This window comes from Eschrichtius robustus, chromosome 5 (genome assembly GCF_028021215.1).
Source record: "Eschrichtius robustus isolate mEscRob2 chromosome 5, mEscRob2.pri, whole genome shotgun sequence".
NCBI lineage: Eukaryota > Metazoa > Chordata > Mammalia > Artiodactyla > Eschrichtiidae > Eschrichtius > Eschrichtius robustus.
The window spans coordinates 18,842,055-18,859,381 of record NC_090828.1 but is presented as its reverse complement, the minus strand read 5'-3'; the positions used below and the strand labels follow the sequence as shown (position 1 = coordinate 18,859,381).

Genomic DNA, 17,327 nt, shown 5'->3' with positions numbered 1-17,327 from the left:
GGGTTCGGGTGCGGGCGACGCCTTTTGTCCTCTTCGCTGCCCCGTAGTGACGAGATTGTTGTGCTTTTGCAGAAATCCGTGCTTCGAACTGTAGACGGCTGTGTCACTCCGCTCCCCGGGACCTTTGCGGCAGCTTCTGAGGGCGGGGACGAGTTCACGCGGTTTAGTCACTGCTGGAGGTGGTCGCACGGGTAATGAGGAGCGGTTGGTTAAGGAACCTCAGTGATTTTAATTCTGTTGGACTGGATTTGGTCGCCCCCATTTCACTCTTGTGTGGTCCGAGACTGGGTGGTGTGAGAAAGCGGGCTGGGGTCACGTATTAACCCCTGGCACCAGGGTGAGGGCCGTGGTGCCTTGCGGCGTGGGGGAGACCAAGTCATGCTGGCGGGAGACGTGGCATAGGATCTTGCTTTGGGGAGCTCTGTTTCTTAACCGCCTTTCTGCTCAGCCATGTCGCCGGCTCCAGCTGCAGCCCAGGCGTCTGTGTCGGTCTCCCTGTTTGACCTCAAGGCGGATACTCCGGTCCTTCAGGGCCTGCGCCTGGTGAGCCACGCTCCCGGGGAGGCTCTGGCCCAGGTTCTGCAGACTTCGTTTCCAGGTATCTGGGAAGGTTTGGGGTGGACCCGTGAGGGACGTGACAGGGCTCCTTAGAGCTTATTGCTCCTTCAGGGAACACATTCTTATTGGTGTTTCCCAGCTTAGGAGCCCTTGTTGACATCTCCTTCTACTGGATAAAATTTATCAACCCCCAACTGCAGAGTGTTTGTTTTTTACTTTTCCATTTAAGCTGAAGTTTGTGTATATGTTTCTTAACTGTTATGAATTTAAGGCAACATTTGTACGTGTAAAATTAAAGTCTATATTTTGGTCAAAAAAAAAAATTCACTCGATCTCTGGATTTCTAGAACAGGCTCCTGAATTGTCTCCAAACAAATCTCTTGCCATTGTTTATGCCTCATCACATTACCACCACTGCCTGCAAAAACACTTCAAAATTCCTTGACGTAGTCCAAATTTAACTATTCCAATCAAATCATTCCTTCTTGCTGAATATAAAACAACTTACTCTTGGTTTCATACAGCTTTAGTTTGGCTGTTTCTCTTGTACCTTTTTAAAAAACAAACGGCACACTGTAATTAGAAATACAAGCTAAAAAAGTGGCACTTGGGAAGTGATTTTTTTCACAGTTAAAAAGAATTTTAACCTTACCAGAAATCATTTTCTAGGATTTCTCCAAAAAATCCCTTTGGTTAATTTACATACAATGTTTGATTTATATTCATTTTACGTACATCTTTTCAGAAGCATATTTATTGTATAAAGTGATTGCTGTGCTATTCGTTTCATTATTACTAGATTGTAAATTTCTTTTTTTTTTTTTTAATCCAGGTACTTGTCTTTTTTTTTTTTTAATTTTTATTTATTTATTTATGGCTGTGTTGGATCTTCGTTTCTGTGCGAGGGCTTTCTCTAGTTGTGGCAAGCGGGGGCCACTCTTCATCGCGGTGCGCGGGCCTCTCACTATCGCGGCCTCTCTTGTTGTGGAGCACGGGCTCCAGACGCACAGGCTCAGTAATTGTGGCTCACGGGCCCAGCCGCTCCGCGGCATGTGGGATCTTCCCAGACCAGGGCTCGAACCCATGTCCCCTGCATTGGCAGGCAGATTCTCAACCACTGTGCCACCAGGGAAGCCCAGATTGTAAATTTCTTGAAGGCAAGGACATGCCATCTCTTTCTTTTGTATCCTCCTCTGCTTTGTATATCAGACACTGAATGTAATCCTAGATACTGTGGATTTGGGCTCCTTTTCTACCTCTGTTTACCCTCCCCTTATTTAGGTTCAGGGGAGAGAATAAGCCCAGAAAGAAAACCACTCCAGGGTCCTCTGGATATTTCAGAGAAGTTGTTTTGTTCAACCTGTGACCAGACCTTCCAGAACCACCAGAACAGGTAAAAGACCAGGTACAGAGCTAAATGGTGGAAGCAAAGGTGTAATGGTGGGTGGGGAGAGGTAGACATTTGTCTTTAATTAATAAAGTTCCATGTTTTAACTAAGAAAGTTAGTGTTACCTGGTCATACTTCCTGGAGTTCTGTTAGAGGTCTTGGATACCATAAAAGGCCAGGCTGGGGCATGCTTCCACACTGTGTTTCCTTCTTTGCCTCCTACTAGAGGGAACATTATAAGCTTGACTGGCATCAGTTTAACCTAAAGCAGCATCTCAAGGACAAGCCTCTCCTGTGTGCCCTGGACTTTGAAAAGCAGAGCTCCACAGGTGATGACTGTTGGGAGACCTGTGTGGGGATAGGTCATGGGGATGGAGAAAGACCCTAGTTTAGGAGCTTGAGGAAAGGTCAAAGATGGGGCACCAAACTTGCGTTATCTCATGTTCTGAGGAGATCTTTCCAGCATCTCAGGATCAGAAGACTCGGACTTAGCCAGTGAGGAGGACTTGCAGATACTGGATGAGGAGAGGGCTGAGTTTGAGAAGCCTAACCGACCCCGAGGCTTCCACCCCCATCGGGTTCTTTTCCAGAATGCCCAGGGCCAGTTTCTTTATGCCTACTGCTGTGTCCTAGGCCCTCGCCAGGCAAGTGCCAGCACAGGTTGTGTGGTCAACTCCAGCCTTCTGTACACTCAGCCTAGATTTTCCCTCAGCACAGTCCATGTCTCACTTCTTTCCTTCCTTCCTGTTGGGAGTGGGTATCACACTTGACAGCACAGTCTTGGATTGAACTGGCTTGAATCTTAGAAGGGTCAAGTGTAATGGAATTAAGTTTGGAAATAGACCAATCTAGGTTTGAATAGTGGTTCTACCACTTGATCTTGACTACCTCCACAAGCCTCAAATTTTCTTATTTGTAAAATGGAGACAAATAAGTTGTATTAAAAGAGATGATGCATGTGAAGCACTTAGCATTGGCACTTATTTCTTGCTGTCAGTAAGTGCCACAGATATGTTTGTGCTGCTCCTCCGTCATCCAGGTGCCCCCAGAAGAAGCAGAACTGCTGCTACAGAACCTGCAAAGTGGAGGTCCCAGGGACTGCGTGGTGCTCGTGGCTGCCGCTGGGCACTTTGCTGGTGCTGTTTTCAAGGGTGAGAGGGTGCTGCATGGGGTAAGGATGGAATGGATCCTGGTAGCCTGGGAGTACCAGCTGGTTTCCAGTACTGAGTCTGTGCTGTCTACAGACAAGAAGTGTTGACACACAAAACCTTTCACCGCTACACAGTGCAGGCCAAGTGGGGCACAGCCCAGGGGCTTCAGGATGCCCGGGGTGCGGCTTCCCACTCTGCTGGAGCCAACCTGAGGCGCTACAGTGAAGCCGTGCTATATTAGGTGAGTTAAGTGTCCAGATCTGGTGCTCCTCTAATCCACACTTTTCCCTCTCAACTGATTAAATGTTACAGTAGGGAGGCTGGTTCCTGTATCCTCCGTCTTGGTTATTTTTGGGTAGATGAAGGTAGAATGGGGTGAATGCCCAGGAGTCTTAGTCCTGTCATTCTCCCTCCATTATCTTCTTTCTTTCTTTCTTTTTGGCTGCATTGGGTCTTCATTGCTGCGCGCGGGCTTTCTCTAGTTGCGGCGAGTGGGGGCTACTCTTCGTTGCGGTATGCGGGCTTCTCATTGCGGTGGCTTCTCGTTTCAGAACACGGGCTCTAGGCATATGGGCTTCAGCAGTTGTGGCACGAGGGCTCTAGAGTGCAGCCTCAGTAGTTGTGGTGCACGGGCTTAGTTGCTCCACAGCATGTGGGATCTTCCCGGACCAGGGCTCGAACCCGTGTCCCCTGCATTGGCAAGCGGATTCTTAACCTGTGCCACCAGGGAAGCCCCCTCCATTATCTTCTACCTCCCACTCCCTACACGTGATCTGTGGGTCATTTTTTGGTTGGAGATTTAAAAGTAGCAAGTGAAGAGATGCAGGGCTGAGTTACTTTCTTCTCTAGGATGTTCGTGACCTGCTGGCAGGGCCAGACTGGGCTAAGGTGCTGGAGAACGCTGGGACGATACTGATGCGTGCACCCCACTCTGGCTGGTCCTTGTTCTTTGGAGGCCGTGAGGCTCCCCTGCAACGTGGGGATCCCCGACTTTGGGATATCCCCCTCGCTACCCGCAGACCCACCTTCCAAGAGCTACAGCGTGTGCTCCATAAGCTGACCGCCTTGCATGTCCATGGTGAGCCTTCTGTCCAGATCCCCAGACTCCCTAGACCTTCCCGTACCTCCCAGCCCAAGCCTCGGCTTCTCATTTGTGCATCCAGATGATTTTCTAGCCCTCGTACTGCAGTCCGATGGCATCTTCATTGAGAGAAACCTGGGCTGTCTTCTCCTCAGCTAAATTTGAGAACCATCTTTTGTTTTATGGCAGGCGAAGACCCCCGGGAGACAGTCAGGTTGGATTTACCTCAGACACACTGGAAGACAATGAGAGAAAGGAAGGCCATTGAGGAAGAAAGAAAGGTTTGCAGTGATGAAAATGAGGCACTCAGGCGGAATGAGGAAGCTCCCAAACAGGGTTTGAGCACCATCTGGCAATTGTCAGATCTCTCTTGGGGTCTGTCCTAGAACTGCAGTAGCAAATCCCCTACTGTCATAACTTATTCACTTCGCTATTTATAGGTAAACCCTTACATACTACACACACACTCACACAGGTCTGTTTATAGTGTGGGGTATGTGGTAGCAATTACACGTTTTCTGACTTTTCCAAATCTATCATCTCTTTTGTTCATTGATGTATCCCTAGTACTTTGAAAAGCCTTAGCATGAAGTCGATGCTTGAATGTGTGTTGTGTGGATCTTACATAATTTACCTGTCTTCTTGGACGCTCTGGTTTGGGCTAAGGGCTGCTTGCCTCGCTGCAGACCGCTGGCCTGCATGGCTGTCCCTGCTCGCGCTTTCCTCTGTTGGGCACCACCCTAAGGCTGTCCTGGGAGTGTCCAGGGACTCTTGTCCCTGCATAGCTTCTTCTGGGCCTGTCCTCGTCTGGGCTGCGAGCCTCATTTCTGCATGTGATACTAATGGCTTCAGCTCTTGATGGGCTACTTTATCTTGGGTGACAAAATACAAACAATTTTATTTCAAGTGATCTGGATTATCTCTCTATGTACATTCTTATGCATCTGGGGCAGCCCACAACCTTCTACCCCCTGCTTATTCCTTAGATGGATCTAACATAGCAAATTTTTCCCTAGGTTCAGAGTCAGAGGGAGAGGATGGCTCCCAGGTAGAGTTGGAGCTAGCAGAGGTGATACTGGGGACGCTGGATCTTCGTGAATTTGAGGTATTGCCCAAGCAGAGGAGGAGAAAAAGGAATAAGAGGGAGAGAAACCAAGACCTGGAGGCTGGGGCGCAAATGACTCTTTCCTAGCAACCTCAAGAAGATGAGGCCTTTTCAGAGTCAGCCCCTTTGGGGCCTTTCCCAGATGAGGCCAAGTCCCCTGGTCAGCCAGAGCTCTGGGATGTGCTTCTGGCTGCTTGCCGAGCTGGAGATGGGGGATGCTGACGCTCCGGCTAGCTGCCAGCCCCGTGGACCCTGGAGTTCTGTCTCTGCTCAGTGCCCCCTTGGGCTCTGGTGGCTTCACCCTCCTGCACGCAGCTGCCGCAGCTGGGAGAGACTCAGTAAGTAAGGGCCCTCGTGCCGACCCCTCCTGACGATGATCTTGGCACCAGCTACTTGGCAGTATTTCCCCTGGTCTGCTTGGGTGATGTTGGGAGGAACAGGAGGCAGGTGATGTTCAACTCATTTTTTGGGTTTTCGCACCTAGGGACTCCCGGACCCAGCCACCGTACACAGTTGCAGCTGACAAATCAACACGTAATGAGTTCCGGAGGTTCATGGAGAAGAATCCAGATGCTTATGATTACAGCAAAGCTCAGGTCAGCTGGAAGAGGAAGCAGCAGAGTGGGAAGGCATCAGAGATGCTGGCTAGATCTTTTCTGTTTTCTTACAGTTTTACCAAGGATAGTTTGTATAGGTCTTACCTTACACCTTCCCGGAAATCCTCCAGGTGCCAGGGCCACTGACGGCGGAAATGGAGGCGCAGCAGGCCATTCGGAAAAGGGAGCAGAAGGCAGCCCGGCGGCAGTGGGAGGAGCGGCAGGCGCAGAAGCGGGAGCAGGAAGAGCAGCGGAGATTTGCTGCCCTCAGCGACTGAGGGAAGGTGAGGCTGGAGGTTCTTTCTTCCCCAGCAACACTTCCTTAGAGGTCTGATCAGTGTGCAGCATCACTTCTTGGGTACCCTCTGCACCACTGGGGCCTTGTCCTTAACACAACTTCTCTTCCCCTCAGGGAGCTCTGGCTGCAGAGCGCCGACTGGCTGCCCAGTTGGGAGCCCCTACCCCTCAGGTCCCCGACCCTGCCATCATCAACGTTCAGTACGTAGAGGGGGTGGGCGTGAGTGGGTAGGTTGTGATGAGTTAGAGGCCATTCTGGACAAGTAGAATGCGTGCCCGCTCAGTGTTCAGAAAGGTTGTTGAGGGGATTTGAGACACTCTGGGAACCTTTGGAATAAGAACAGAAGTGGCAGGAGGAGGGATAGGGAAGGCTTGGATTAGAAAGTTTCTGGGATACCTCTCCAGCCATTTTTCTTCCTCTTGTTCAGACGCCGCTGAAGCTGTGGGACATCCCTCCAAGGCCTCATATTCCCTTTCACTACTTTTTCTTTCCGCTCCACACGCTGCCTCCAGGATCATCGCTGTCGGGCTGGGAAGCCCTCTTCCTGATCTCTTACAGCTCCAGCTGGGGCCAACTCTAGGCTCTGAGAGGGCACATACACACTGGCCCTAGGTTTCTTCTTCCCCACGAAACCAGAGAGTATTTGGAAGACTGGGGTGAGGGACATTCAGGAACCAGGGCAAAGACAGGGCCATAGAGGTGTGTGGAGCTGGTACTGTCTCTGGAATTTTAATCACAATAAAGTTTGGCAAGGAAACTGCACTTTCTTTCAGTGCCCACTTAACTCCATCGGTTCAGAGGCACTTTCAGCTGAGAGGGAATAGATGTATGTCTTATGCATAGTGCTATTGAGGATAGGCCTATCCAGGAATTGGATTTGGGGCTGAAGAGGCACATTTTCTAGCTCCAGCAACGTGATTTTGTTGAGGGCTCCCCTAGGAAACAGCAGGGGTCTTGGCACGTAGAGGGTCTGTTGTGGCCCCCTCTTTGTCCAGTAGCGGCCCAAGTTAAACCCGTTGATCCAGACTTGGCCCTGGGGAGGAGGAAGGAGAGGGATATAAAGGATCAGCTCTCAAAGGGGTAGAGTTATCCCCTTTGAGGTTTCTAATCAGAGGAATAATTTCTGCTCTCCCTCCTTCCATGATTTTCCTCTCTTAGCACCCTACTCCCCAGCCCCACCCTCACCATCAGCAATACCTTGGTCCATCCAGGTAGAAAGAGAAATGTGTCCCCGCCTGAGCCTAAAATTGGGAAGGTTGTAGAGTAGAAGGTGGGGCCAGAGGGAGTTTGAGGATGTGAGCTTTTCAGCAACTGGTTGGGAAACCACCACTTTACAAGATTATCAACTTTCAGAGGGAACATCAGCCACTGGGTAAGGACTGTTTGCCCCAGAACTGGTGGCTCCAGTAGGCCCTGTGAAGAAGGCAAATGAAAATTCATCATTCTCTAAGTTCTAAGGCCAACCTATCCCTACTCAAGCCCTGGGATGCAACTAGTGGCCATGTCCAGATCCCCACAAGCTGCTACTTTGCTGCCTAAGCCCTAAGGACATAGCTCTTGTTTATCTTCCATTAGGCCCCTATCTTTCCAAGGGAGTTCGGTCAATAAGAATATTGGGGGGTGGGAATTCCCTGGTGGTCCAGTGGTTAAGACTCTGCGCTCCCAGTGCAGGGGGCCTGGGTTCAATCCCTGGCCAGGGAACTAGATCCTGCATGCCACAACTAAAGATTCTGCATGCTGCAACTAAAAAAGATCGCGCGTGCTGCAACGAAGATCCCACATGCAGCAAGTAAGGCCTGGCGCAGCCAAATAATTAATTAATTAATTAATTTTAAAAATGAAATTAAAAAGTATGGGGGCAAGGGAGTGGGCATAGCTAGCTCACCTTGAAGTCACTGCTGTTAGACCCGAAACTGAGCCTCCCCATGTTCTCCAGCAAGACATCCAGTTTGGCCCCCTTTTTCCCCGTCAAAAATAGGTTGCGTTTCATGTTTCGTTCCAAAACACCCTGAAACACCTGTGGATAAGAGTATCTGTGAAAGGGAGGAGCTCAGCATCTAGCCTGTGGCCACCACACAGGAAGCCACATTAGGACACTGATTTAGAGGGCAAAGAGAATGTAGCCCTTCGGTCACTTATCCATTCATAATGGAACCTTATCCTTAGTCAAACTCTTCCTCATCCCAGCTTATCCCCTCAAATGTGAGCAGGCAGTGGGAAAAGGTAGATATGGGAAAGTTAAGACTAAAGTGTGCTGGGGAGGAGAGGAAATGGGCTCAGAGATAGCCTGGTATTAGGTTCTCACCCCATCCACCATCACGTAGGCACGGTCATGGACTCCATTGTTTGGCACCCAGAATTGTGTTGGCTCAGAAACAGTATGGGTCAGATAGGTCCGGTACAACATATACCCATGGTCCTGGGTGTGTAAGAATAAGTTTATAAGCTGTGCTGAGAGAGAAGAAAGGATACTGTGGGGAAGATGCATAGCTGAGGGAACCCTTGGTATAGCTGTTGCCATACCAACCGGATGGGGGATTATGCTTTACCTGGTTGACAGCCTCAAAGGTCATTGGCAGGATTGAATGGATGGGCCCTTGGGGGCATAGGAAGTCTAGGAAAGCCAGCAAATTCCCATCCTATTAGAATAAGGGGAAAGTATCAGAATATGAGAGAACTTTCAGAATAGAGGGTAGGACAGGCTGGGCTATTTAGAGAATAAAGGGGTAGAATTAGAGAGTAATGGGGAGAAGCTTACCAGGTGTAGGCTCAAAGGTCCAAGCGTCATCTTGGGGCTGGGGGGAGGTAAAGGTCCCAAGGGAACTTCCTGGAACTGAGCCCAAATTCTCTCAGGAGCCATAGGAAAACCACACAAAGAACCCCTATTCCAAGACCCTAGTGCAGGATTCTTAACTGGGGGTCCAGGGAAGGGCTTCAGGGGTCATGAAGATTCTGTAATTTTACACATCTTTGTGTGTATCTCCCCAGGGAATCCCATTTGGGTGGGTGAGAAATGCTGCCATAGGGTGCTCAGAGGGCTCTCTGGCCCAGACAACAGCCACTGATTTATGGGATCCCTTTACAAACAATTTGGGTACTCCCTCCCCCCAAATTAATAAAAGCCTTTGGTGCTTAATGAAGTGGTAGGGCACCTTGCTGATGACATTTCGAATAGCAAAAAGCTTAGGTGTGGGGTCCCCTGCTTCAGATATGGGTGCATCGTAGTCGTAGCTGGTAGTAATTGGAAGAAAGCGTCCCTTCTCATCAGCACCTGGTCAAACCAATTTAATTAATTCAATATATCTTTCAGGCGATAGGCACTAAGCAAAGAAATGCACGCAGAGGATTTTGCTATCAGAAGGGGCAGCAGTGGCCATATCCAGCTTCTAGAATCCTAATCTGTGCAGCCCGCAGATTGTAATTCCTTGCTGCCTCCCTGCTGCCACCCCAGGGACCATCTGGACTCACCATTCCAGTATCCAAAATTGGTGCCTCCATGGTACATGTACCTAGAGTGGGGGAGAGCAGGGGGAAAGGTAAAAGCTGACCCACTGAATCTTAACCTTCATCTCCAGCACCCAGTTACAGATTCATGCTGGCCCCGGTGTCTCCAGTTACATGTTCACACTGGCTCCCAACTTTAGCATGTTCTCTAGTCCTTTGGTTACAGCTGGTACGGAGCGTGTAGAGTGATTCTGGCCCCAGTAATCCAGCCAGCCTGTGTAGTACTCAGAGTTCACCTACAGCGTGAAGTGAAAGGAGCTGTGAGCCAGATGGGAACCGAGCTCAACCCATTTCCCACGCTGACACCTGCTTTGATTGCCCTCCCCTCTGGCTCCTCACCAATGGCCCGCGGGGTTCATACTTCCGAAGCAGGGCAAAGATTTTGGTCATGTTGTCAGCTGCAGAAAGGAGGCAAAGGTGAAAGATAAGCAACGTGGAACAGGTGCCCCTTCCCCAGACTTCACTCCGAACCCTTGCTCAGGAGACCTGGGCCAAAATCTATAGTGGTATAGAGTCCCTGGAGGGAGCCACATTTGAGGCCTTCAGGGCCATCTGTGGTGAAGAGTAAGATCTTGTCTCCAAGCAGTGCACGGAAGAGCCCAGCCAGGTGTCTCATGTAGCTCATGTCGCAGGCCCTGTAGCTACCGTATTCATTCTCCACCTGCCAGGGGAAAGGAAAAGTGGAGATCAGCTATGAGGTGGAGAAATTAAGGACACCAGCACCTCCTTCCCCTAGCCCAGTCAACTTTCCACTTGTACCTGAATGCTAATGATGTTGCCCCCATTGTGGTAGAGCCATGGATGTATCTTGGGCAGCAAGACCTTGAACCAGGAGTCCACTGCGGCAAGGAAGTCTAAAGGAAGGGGCAGTGCTCTGCTCATCAGGGCACCACCACCTCTGCAGCCCCCACCCCTAGCATCAGTGCTAGCAACTTCAGTGCTGCCTGAACTCTGGGCTGCACTTTGCATCCCACTTGTCCACAGCTGTGTCTGGGAAGCAGTGACTTGTCAGAAGAATCTCTGAACCCTAAGCACTTGTATAGTTGCATGGCAATGAAATTTGGGCATAGGAAACAAAGCAGTATTTCTTGTAAATTCATTTTTTAAATGTAAGAAAAATGTTAAAACACATCACATGGAGCTGTTATTATGTAATCATATATACTTGAGATTGCTATGAAGTAGCATGGGAGTTTACAAAAGTGTAGAATATCTGACCTGCACCCTGATGTAACTGACAGTCCAGGAGATTTAAGTCATCAAATGGAAGATCATTATATTAGGTATCATGCCTTAAATTCTCAACTCCTATTGGTGATTTCTGTTGACTCACCCTCAGAAGACTCATGCATGACCTCTGCCTCCTTACCTAAGCAACTCCAACTCAGGCTTCAGGTCTTAAATTTCACTTCCCCAAGAAAACCTCTGATATCCTAGATGAGGGTAGATTCCCCCTGTTACACACTCTCACATCACCTCCTACTTCCCTTTCGAGTGCTTAACAAATTATAATTAAGCATTTATTTCTGTAATTGTTTCCTGTTGGTCTCCCCCACTAGTGAGCAGGAACCTTGTCTGTCAGGTTCATTTGCTGCATCCCTGTCATTGAGGACAATGCTTAGCAGATAGCGGACTCTCAAAGGTGGAGTCAACGAAAGATATTTTAGAGGGTATTTTTATATTCTTAAAACATTTAATTCCTTTACATTTTGTGTTCTGTATAAAGGAGGCCCAGGTTGTTTTGCCTCCTTTAATCCAAGCATACATTAACTCTCATTCAACAGGTATTTATGGGTGTGCACTATGCACTAAGCAGTGTTCTAGGTGTTAGGGATACAGAATGGAACAAAATGGACAAAGATCTCTGTCCTTGTGGAATTTCCTTTCCAGTGAGGGAGGCAGTGAATTAAATAATCAGGTAAAATATGTAGTGTGTTAATGCCAAGGAGAAAAAATTAAGCAGGGAAGGAGGATATAAAATGGTGGGGCGAAGGGAGCTTAAATTTTAGAGGGTGGCCCAGGGAAGGCGTCAGCGAGGTCATTCTGCAGGAAGATAGTGGCAGTACCACCTGCAAAGGCCTCAAGACAGGAACAGCAGAGAAGCCAGCATGAACAATGGGGAGAAGAGTGGATGTCAGGGAGGTGACAGGGCCAATTAGGTAGGACCTAATAGACCATTTTAAGGAATCCATGGTTCGTATTCTGAATGAGTTGAGAACCTATTGGAGAGGTTTAGACAGAGAAATGACATGATCTAAAATATATGTTTAAACTTATATTTTAAGAGGATCACACTGACTGCTGAATTAAGAATAGACTACATGGGGGAGGGACAAAAAAGGGAAACCAGTTAGGAAGGTATTAAAGTAATCCAGCTGAGAGAGGTGGTTTGGACCAGGGTGGTGGCAATGGGGGTGATGAAAAGTAATTGAATTCAATATATTTTGAGGGTGAAGCTCACAGGATTTTCTGATGGACTGAATGAGGGGCCTGAGAGAAAGACAGGTGTGAAAAATTCCACCACAGTGTTTAGCCCGATCAGTTGGAAAATGGACTTGCCATTAACTGAGACAGGGAGAGTGTATGAATAGCTGGTTTGGAAGGAACTTAGTTGTATCTGTATGCCTTTTAGACCTCCAAATGTAGAAGTCAAGTAGGCAGTTGGATATATGTTTTTGGAAGCCGAGGGAAGGTCCTGACTGGAGAGATATATTTCAGAATCATTAGCTATCAGATGGAACTTAAAGCCATGCAAATCGATGAGATCATAAAGGGAGTAAATATATATGGAAAAGAGAAGTGTCTAAGGACTGAGCCCTGACACACCCCAGTATTTAGTGGAAAGGGAAATGGAGAAGGATCGGTAAGAGACTGAGAAGGAGTGGTCGGAAAGATTGTAGGGGGAGGGGCAGGGACCAAATAAGTATGGTATCATGGAAATAGAAGAGTATTTCAAAGGACAAAATGATCAACTGGGCTGAATGCTGCTGACTGGTCAAGGGGGATAAGATCTGCGACATCACCATGGATTCAGCAATGAAGAGGTCACTGGTTTTCTTGAGAAAAACAGAGATTGCATGTTGTTTTTCCATCAATACTTTATCATTTTAAATGTATTTCATAGTTGAGTTTCGGAAATGCTATAAGTGGCATAAAGCTCTCCAGCACCCTAAGAAGTGAAACAGCACCTGGAGAGTCCCCAGCAGATATAAGGAATTTTGACCTTTTTAAAACAGTAAACTTTTTAAAAGGTGTAAAGCAGATAGAATTATTCCCTGCTCTAATGACTTCCTACTTGCACCTGAAATGAAATCCAAACACCTTGAAATATTGGGCATCTCATCTTTTCTTTCTCACGCTCTTTCCCTAGGTGATGTCTCAGTACGCATGGATTTAAATGCCATCTTTACACCGATGACTCTCAAATTTATACCTCTAGCTCAGACCTCCTCCTAAGCTCCACATTCACACATCCTATTGCTTACTTAATATCCTCCCTTGAGTGATAAAAATTTAACATGACCAGAACAGAACCATTGTTTCTTCCCCAGAAGTTGTTCTTTTGCCACCCCTTGTCTTCTCTATCTTCCCTAAGTCAATAAATGGCACCACAATCTTGACTGGCCAGAAACTTGATTCCTTTCTTTCCTCATCCTACCCACACTGCCCCCACCCCTCCCCCTCTCATCAAAATCTGTCAGTAGAGTCCTGGTGATTTTTATCTCCAACCTATAGCTCAGTTCTGCCCTCTTCTTTCTATTTCCACCACTATCACTGTCCAGAAGCCATCATCTCTCTCCTCAGCTACAATCATAGTCTCCCAGTTAAGTTTCTCCACCTCTACCCTTGCTCCCCTCAATCCATTTTCCACATCCAGGCTAACGTAATCTAAAAACAAATCAGATAATTCTGGTTAAACTCTTTCAATGACTTTCTACTGTGCTTATAATAAAATGCAAACCCCTTACAGTGGCCTGTAAGATCCTGCATTAACAGTCCCTGTCTATCTACAATTTCTTGTCATACTACTCTCCCTTACCCACTGTGCTCCAGCCATGCTGGCCTCAACCATGCCATGTTCTTTCCTATCTCTGGGCCTTAAAAGACACCATATCCGGGAACTCCCTGGCGGTCCAGTGGTTAGGACTTCACACTTTCACTGATGAGGGCCCATTCAATCCCTGGTCTGGGAACTAAGATCCTACAAGCCCTGAGGTGCAGCCAAAAATAAATGAATTAATTAATTATTTAAAAAAATACATCATTCCCTCTACCTGGTCGTTCTCACCTCACTCTTCATATGACCGGTGCTTTCCCTTCCCTAGAGTAACTGAAATGTCATCGTCTCAGGAAAGCCTTTTCTGGCCTTCCTACCCAAAAGACGCCCTGTTATTCACTATCTCAACTCCTTGTCTATTTTCTTGTGTAGTATTTTTAAATAATCTTATAAGTTTGGGGTTTTTTAAAATTAATGTTTCTCCCAGACTGGGTCTGTCTGGTCCCCCAGTTCCTAGCATTCTGCTGGGCATGATGAAAACAGTAAATATTTGAATGAATGATCTCTGTTTTGGGCACTCAAATGACCCATTTTGTTGTTGTCCTTTGCTTTTTTCTGTGTCAAGTCTTTTTTTTTCTCAACTCACCTGGATCTGAGGTTCTCAGATGAATTTTAGGTTTTCGAAGCAACCAGGCTGGGAGACCCCCCTGAGACAAACATAAGGAAAACAGAGAAGTGAGTGGGGGACTTCCCTGGTGGCACAGTGGTTAAGAATCCACCTGCCAATGCAGGTGACATGGGTTCAAGCCCTGGTCCGGGAAGATCCCACATGCTGAAGAGCAACTAAGCCCGTGCACCACAACTACTGAGCCCACATGCCACAACTACTGAAGCCTGCGCACCTAGAGCCCGTGCTCCACAACAAGACAAGCCATTGCAATGAGAAGCCCGCACACCACAAAGAAATGTAGCCCCACTCACTGCAACTAGAGAAAGCCCGTGCAAAGACCCAACGCAGACAAAAAAAAAAAAAAAAAAAAGAAGTGACTGGGCTTTGTTGCCTGGGAGTGGAGTAGGGGAGATAAGAAGGGAGGAAGTTGAGTATAGTGATGGAAGTGGCCCTAGAGTGGGGGCAGATGCTAGTAGTCTGGGAACTGCACTTGGGAGGCTTTGCTTCTATCCATTCTCCAACTAACTCACCATCTCCCACTCTGCACAGATGTAAGGTCCTGGTCTCAGTATGACCAACAGGTTCGCTAAAGTTGCCTCTTTCAGAAACGCAAAGAGGTCACGGCTGCCATTAAATTTATAGACCCCAGGCTCCGGCTCGTGGTAGTTCCAGGGCACATAACTGAGAAAGGAAGAGGTTAACAAGGGCCCAAGGCAGGGAGATGCCGGGGAGGCCTATGGGCTCAGGCCTTGCAGGGAATCTCCAGGAAGCTGTTGAAAGGAGGTCCTGGCCCACCCTTTCCCACCGTTGTCTGGGACGCCCTGGAGCTAGAACCCCTCTCATACGCAGCCAGTCTTCCTGTCCTGATCCCCTTCTTAAGGGGGTGGTAGGAAGGGTAAATCCCACCCTTCCATGGCTCTCGGGAGCACTTCTTACAACTGTACGGCGTTGAGGCCACTCATTCGCATCTTGAAAAGCCGGTCTGCCCAAAGCACCCGCGGTACCCGAAAGTAGTGCAGGCTGCCAGACACGTAGCGGAACGGGGCCCCATCCAGGAGGAATCTGTCATGATCCGGATCCACTACAAACGACCGAGTGTCTGCCTGCAAGGGGAGAGACGGTGCTCAGCTGTGATCTGGAGTCGGGGGTCAGCGTCCGCAAAGAGCAGAGGAGATGGAACTAGCCCTTCCCAGTATTCTGTTGTTTTCACTTTCGTTCTCTCCTCCGCCAGATCTGATCCCGTCTCCCCGCACCCAGCCGGCTGGTTCGATACTCTCATCCTACCTGGGGCAGCAGCAGCGTCACGAGTGGCAGCAGCAGGGAGGGAAGGCAGAGCAGCTTCTTGGGAGCCATGGCGCTTTCGGGGCTCTTCTAGTCAGAGACGGTGGTTCGACCGTCACGTGGCGGATTCCTGGGAGGGAACCTCAGCGAGCAAGTGGGCGGAGACCACCTCAAGTTGCCAGGCGAATTAGTCTGGACTTTGTCTACAGCCTGCAGCTACCCGCTACTCTACTAGTTTGTAAAATCCTCTACGTCTTGCTACTCAAAGTGCAGTTCATGAGCCAGCTTCACCAGCCTCACCTGGGAGCTTGTTAGAAATGCAGAGTCTCAGATCCTACCTCAAACCTATAGAATCAGATTTTGTAGTTTGACAAGTTTTCCAGGTGCTCCTAAGCAAACTCAAGATTGAGAAGCTGGGACTTCCCTGGTGGTCCAGTGGGTAAGACTCTGTGCTCCCAATGCACTAGATCCCACATGCCACAACTAAGAGCCCACATGCCACAACTAAGAGCCCATATGCCACAACTAAGACCAGCGCAGCCAAATAAATAAAGATTGAGAAGCAGTGCTCTACTACACTGAGCCCCCTGAGGGTGGGGAGAGTCTTATCCATCCTGAATCCTCTGCTTCTATCACAGGGCCCGGCACATAGCAGGTTAAATCTAGATGAATGTCAGAAACAGGTTCAGAACCAAGGGAAACCAGAGGAAAGGGGGTGTGGGGGGGGGACCAGATTACAAGAGGGATCTTTTTCCTAGAGAGTCCTGTCCTGCTTCAACAAAAGAGACCATCTAGGCCATCCTATTTTCTTTGGATGTGCACCCCTTTCCAATTTATCCTTGCCTGCTTAGGCAAGAGACGTCAAGGACAACTGCTTGGTTCCAAGGCTTGGGAATTTGTGAATTTCCATTACTCCTGCCTTCACAGTCCCAAGCCTGGGATGTGAGGACCAGGATAATATTATTATTATTATTAATTTCTGCTTATTGACACTGCTGAGGGCTATGTGTCAAATACTGTGCTAAGCACTTTACCTCTCATTTAATCTTCAAACAACTCCATGAGGCAGATGATTATCATTCCCATTTTACTGATGAGGAGATTGAAGGATACAAATATTAAGTAGCCTGTTAAAGGTCACACAACTAGTTTAGTAGAGCTGGGATTTCAACAAGGCAGTCTGGCCTCACAGTTCATGCACTTAACCTTAGGTACTATTATACCTATCTTACAGTGAGGGAAAGTGAGCTTCCCAGAGGTTAAGTAACTTGTCCAGGTCACACAGCTAATAGGCTATTAAGACAGGATTCAGACCCTAGTCTGTCAAGAGCCTGAGCTCTTAACCACTGAGACTACGGTAATGGGATACAGGCCAGAGCCCTCAAGGTTGTACTGATCAGAGCTCCAGGGGTCCAGGCCGCCAGCACCCGCGCCTCTCAGCATCCACCTCGGGCTGGACCGTAGTTGGCTACCCAGTGCGCGGGAGGTATGACGCCTCCTACCTCTGGCATTGGGAGATGGAGGTCCTGGAGGGCCTCGGGCCGAGCCCGGCTTTGCTCCCCTTTGGCGTAGGTGCCTGCGTCTTGACCCCTACTGAAGGCCAGGTGTGGAACCCTCACTCGGGTCCTGGGACCCGTCCTCCCCCAGGCCTAGCCAGCCCCGGGCTTCTCAGCTCCACGCCCCCACATCTTCTGGGTG

The 17,327-nt window shown here is 48.6% G+C and overlaps 2 protein-coding genes across 4 annotated transcripts; one reads left to right on the top strand and one right to left on the bottom strand.

Moving 5' to 3' along the window:
- Positions 1-76: 76 nt before the first annotated feature.
- ANKZF1 (ankyrin repeat and zinc finger peptidyl tRNA hydrolase 1) lies at positions 77-6,725 on the top strand. Its single transcript, XM_068544401.1, is given in 14 exon segments — positions 77-598; positions 1,840-1,951; positions 2,175-2,275; positions 2,397-2,614; positions 2,986-3,107; positions 3,191-3,338; positions 3,947-4,175; positions 4,368-4,514; positions 5,195-5,491; positions 5,494-5,625; positions 5,731-5,879; positions 6,011-6,163; positions 6,292-6,377; positions 6,605-6,725. Coding segments are annotated over 14 exon segments (2,163 nt in total). The 5' UTR covers positions 77-450.
- Positions 5,057-17,316, bottom strand: GLB1L (galactosidase beta 1 like). 3 transcript variants are annotated; one of them, XM_068544399.1, is made up of 18 exons: positions 17,132-17,316; positions 15,633-15,771; positions 15,285-15,451; positions 14,879-15,029; positions 14,325-14,385; positions 10,441-10,535; positions 10,168-10,342; positions 10,021-10,079; positions 9,796-9,917; positions 9,646-9,686; positions 9,330-9,448; positions 8,936-9,010; positions 8,727-8,816; positions 8,483-8,596; positions 8,063-8,194; positions 7,375-7,590; positions 5,985-7,210; positions 5,057-5,884 (listed from the first exon to the last, which is right to left on the bottom strand). In XM_068544399.1, the coding sequence occupies exons 2-17, from the start codon at positions 15,699-15,701 to the stop codon at positions 6,947-6,949; spliced, it is 1,950 nt and encodes a 649-aa protein (XP_068400500.1). In that variant the 5' UTR covers positions 15,702-15,771; positions 17,132-17,316; the 3' UTR covers positions 5,057-5,884; positions 5,985-6,946. The 3 variants fall into 3 exon arrangements, with proteins under 3 accessions (XP_068400500.1, XP_068400499.1, XP_068400501.1); XM_068544398.1 differs by having other exon boundaries at positions 15,633-15,759; XM_068544400.1 differs by lacking the exon at positions 8,483-8,596 and having other exon boundaries at positions 15,633-15,759.
- Positions 17,317-17,327: the final 11 nt, after the last annotated feature.

Bases quoted from the DNA above. Each gene is read 5' to 3' on its own strand.
- GLB1L (XM_068544399.1), bottom strand. From the start codon at position 15,701: ATGGCTCCCAAGAAGCTGCTCTGCCTTCCCTCCCTGCTGCTGCCACTC. The intron at 15,452-15,632 runs GTAGGATGAGAG...CTCCCCTTGCAG, and splicing joins TGACGCTGCTGCTGCCCCAG to GCAGACACTCGGTCGTTTGT. The intron at 9,918-10,020 runs GTGAGGAGCCAG...TTCACGCTGTAG, and splicing joins ATGAACCCCGCGGGCCATTG to GTGAACTCTGAGTACTACAC.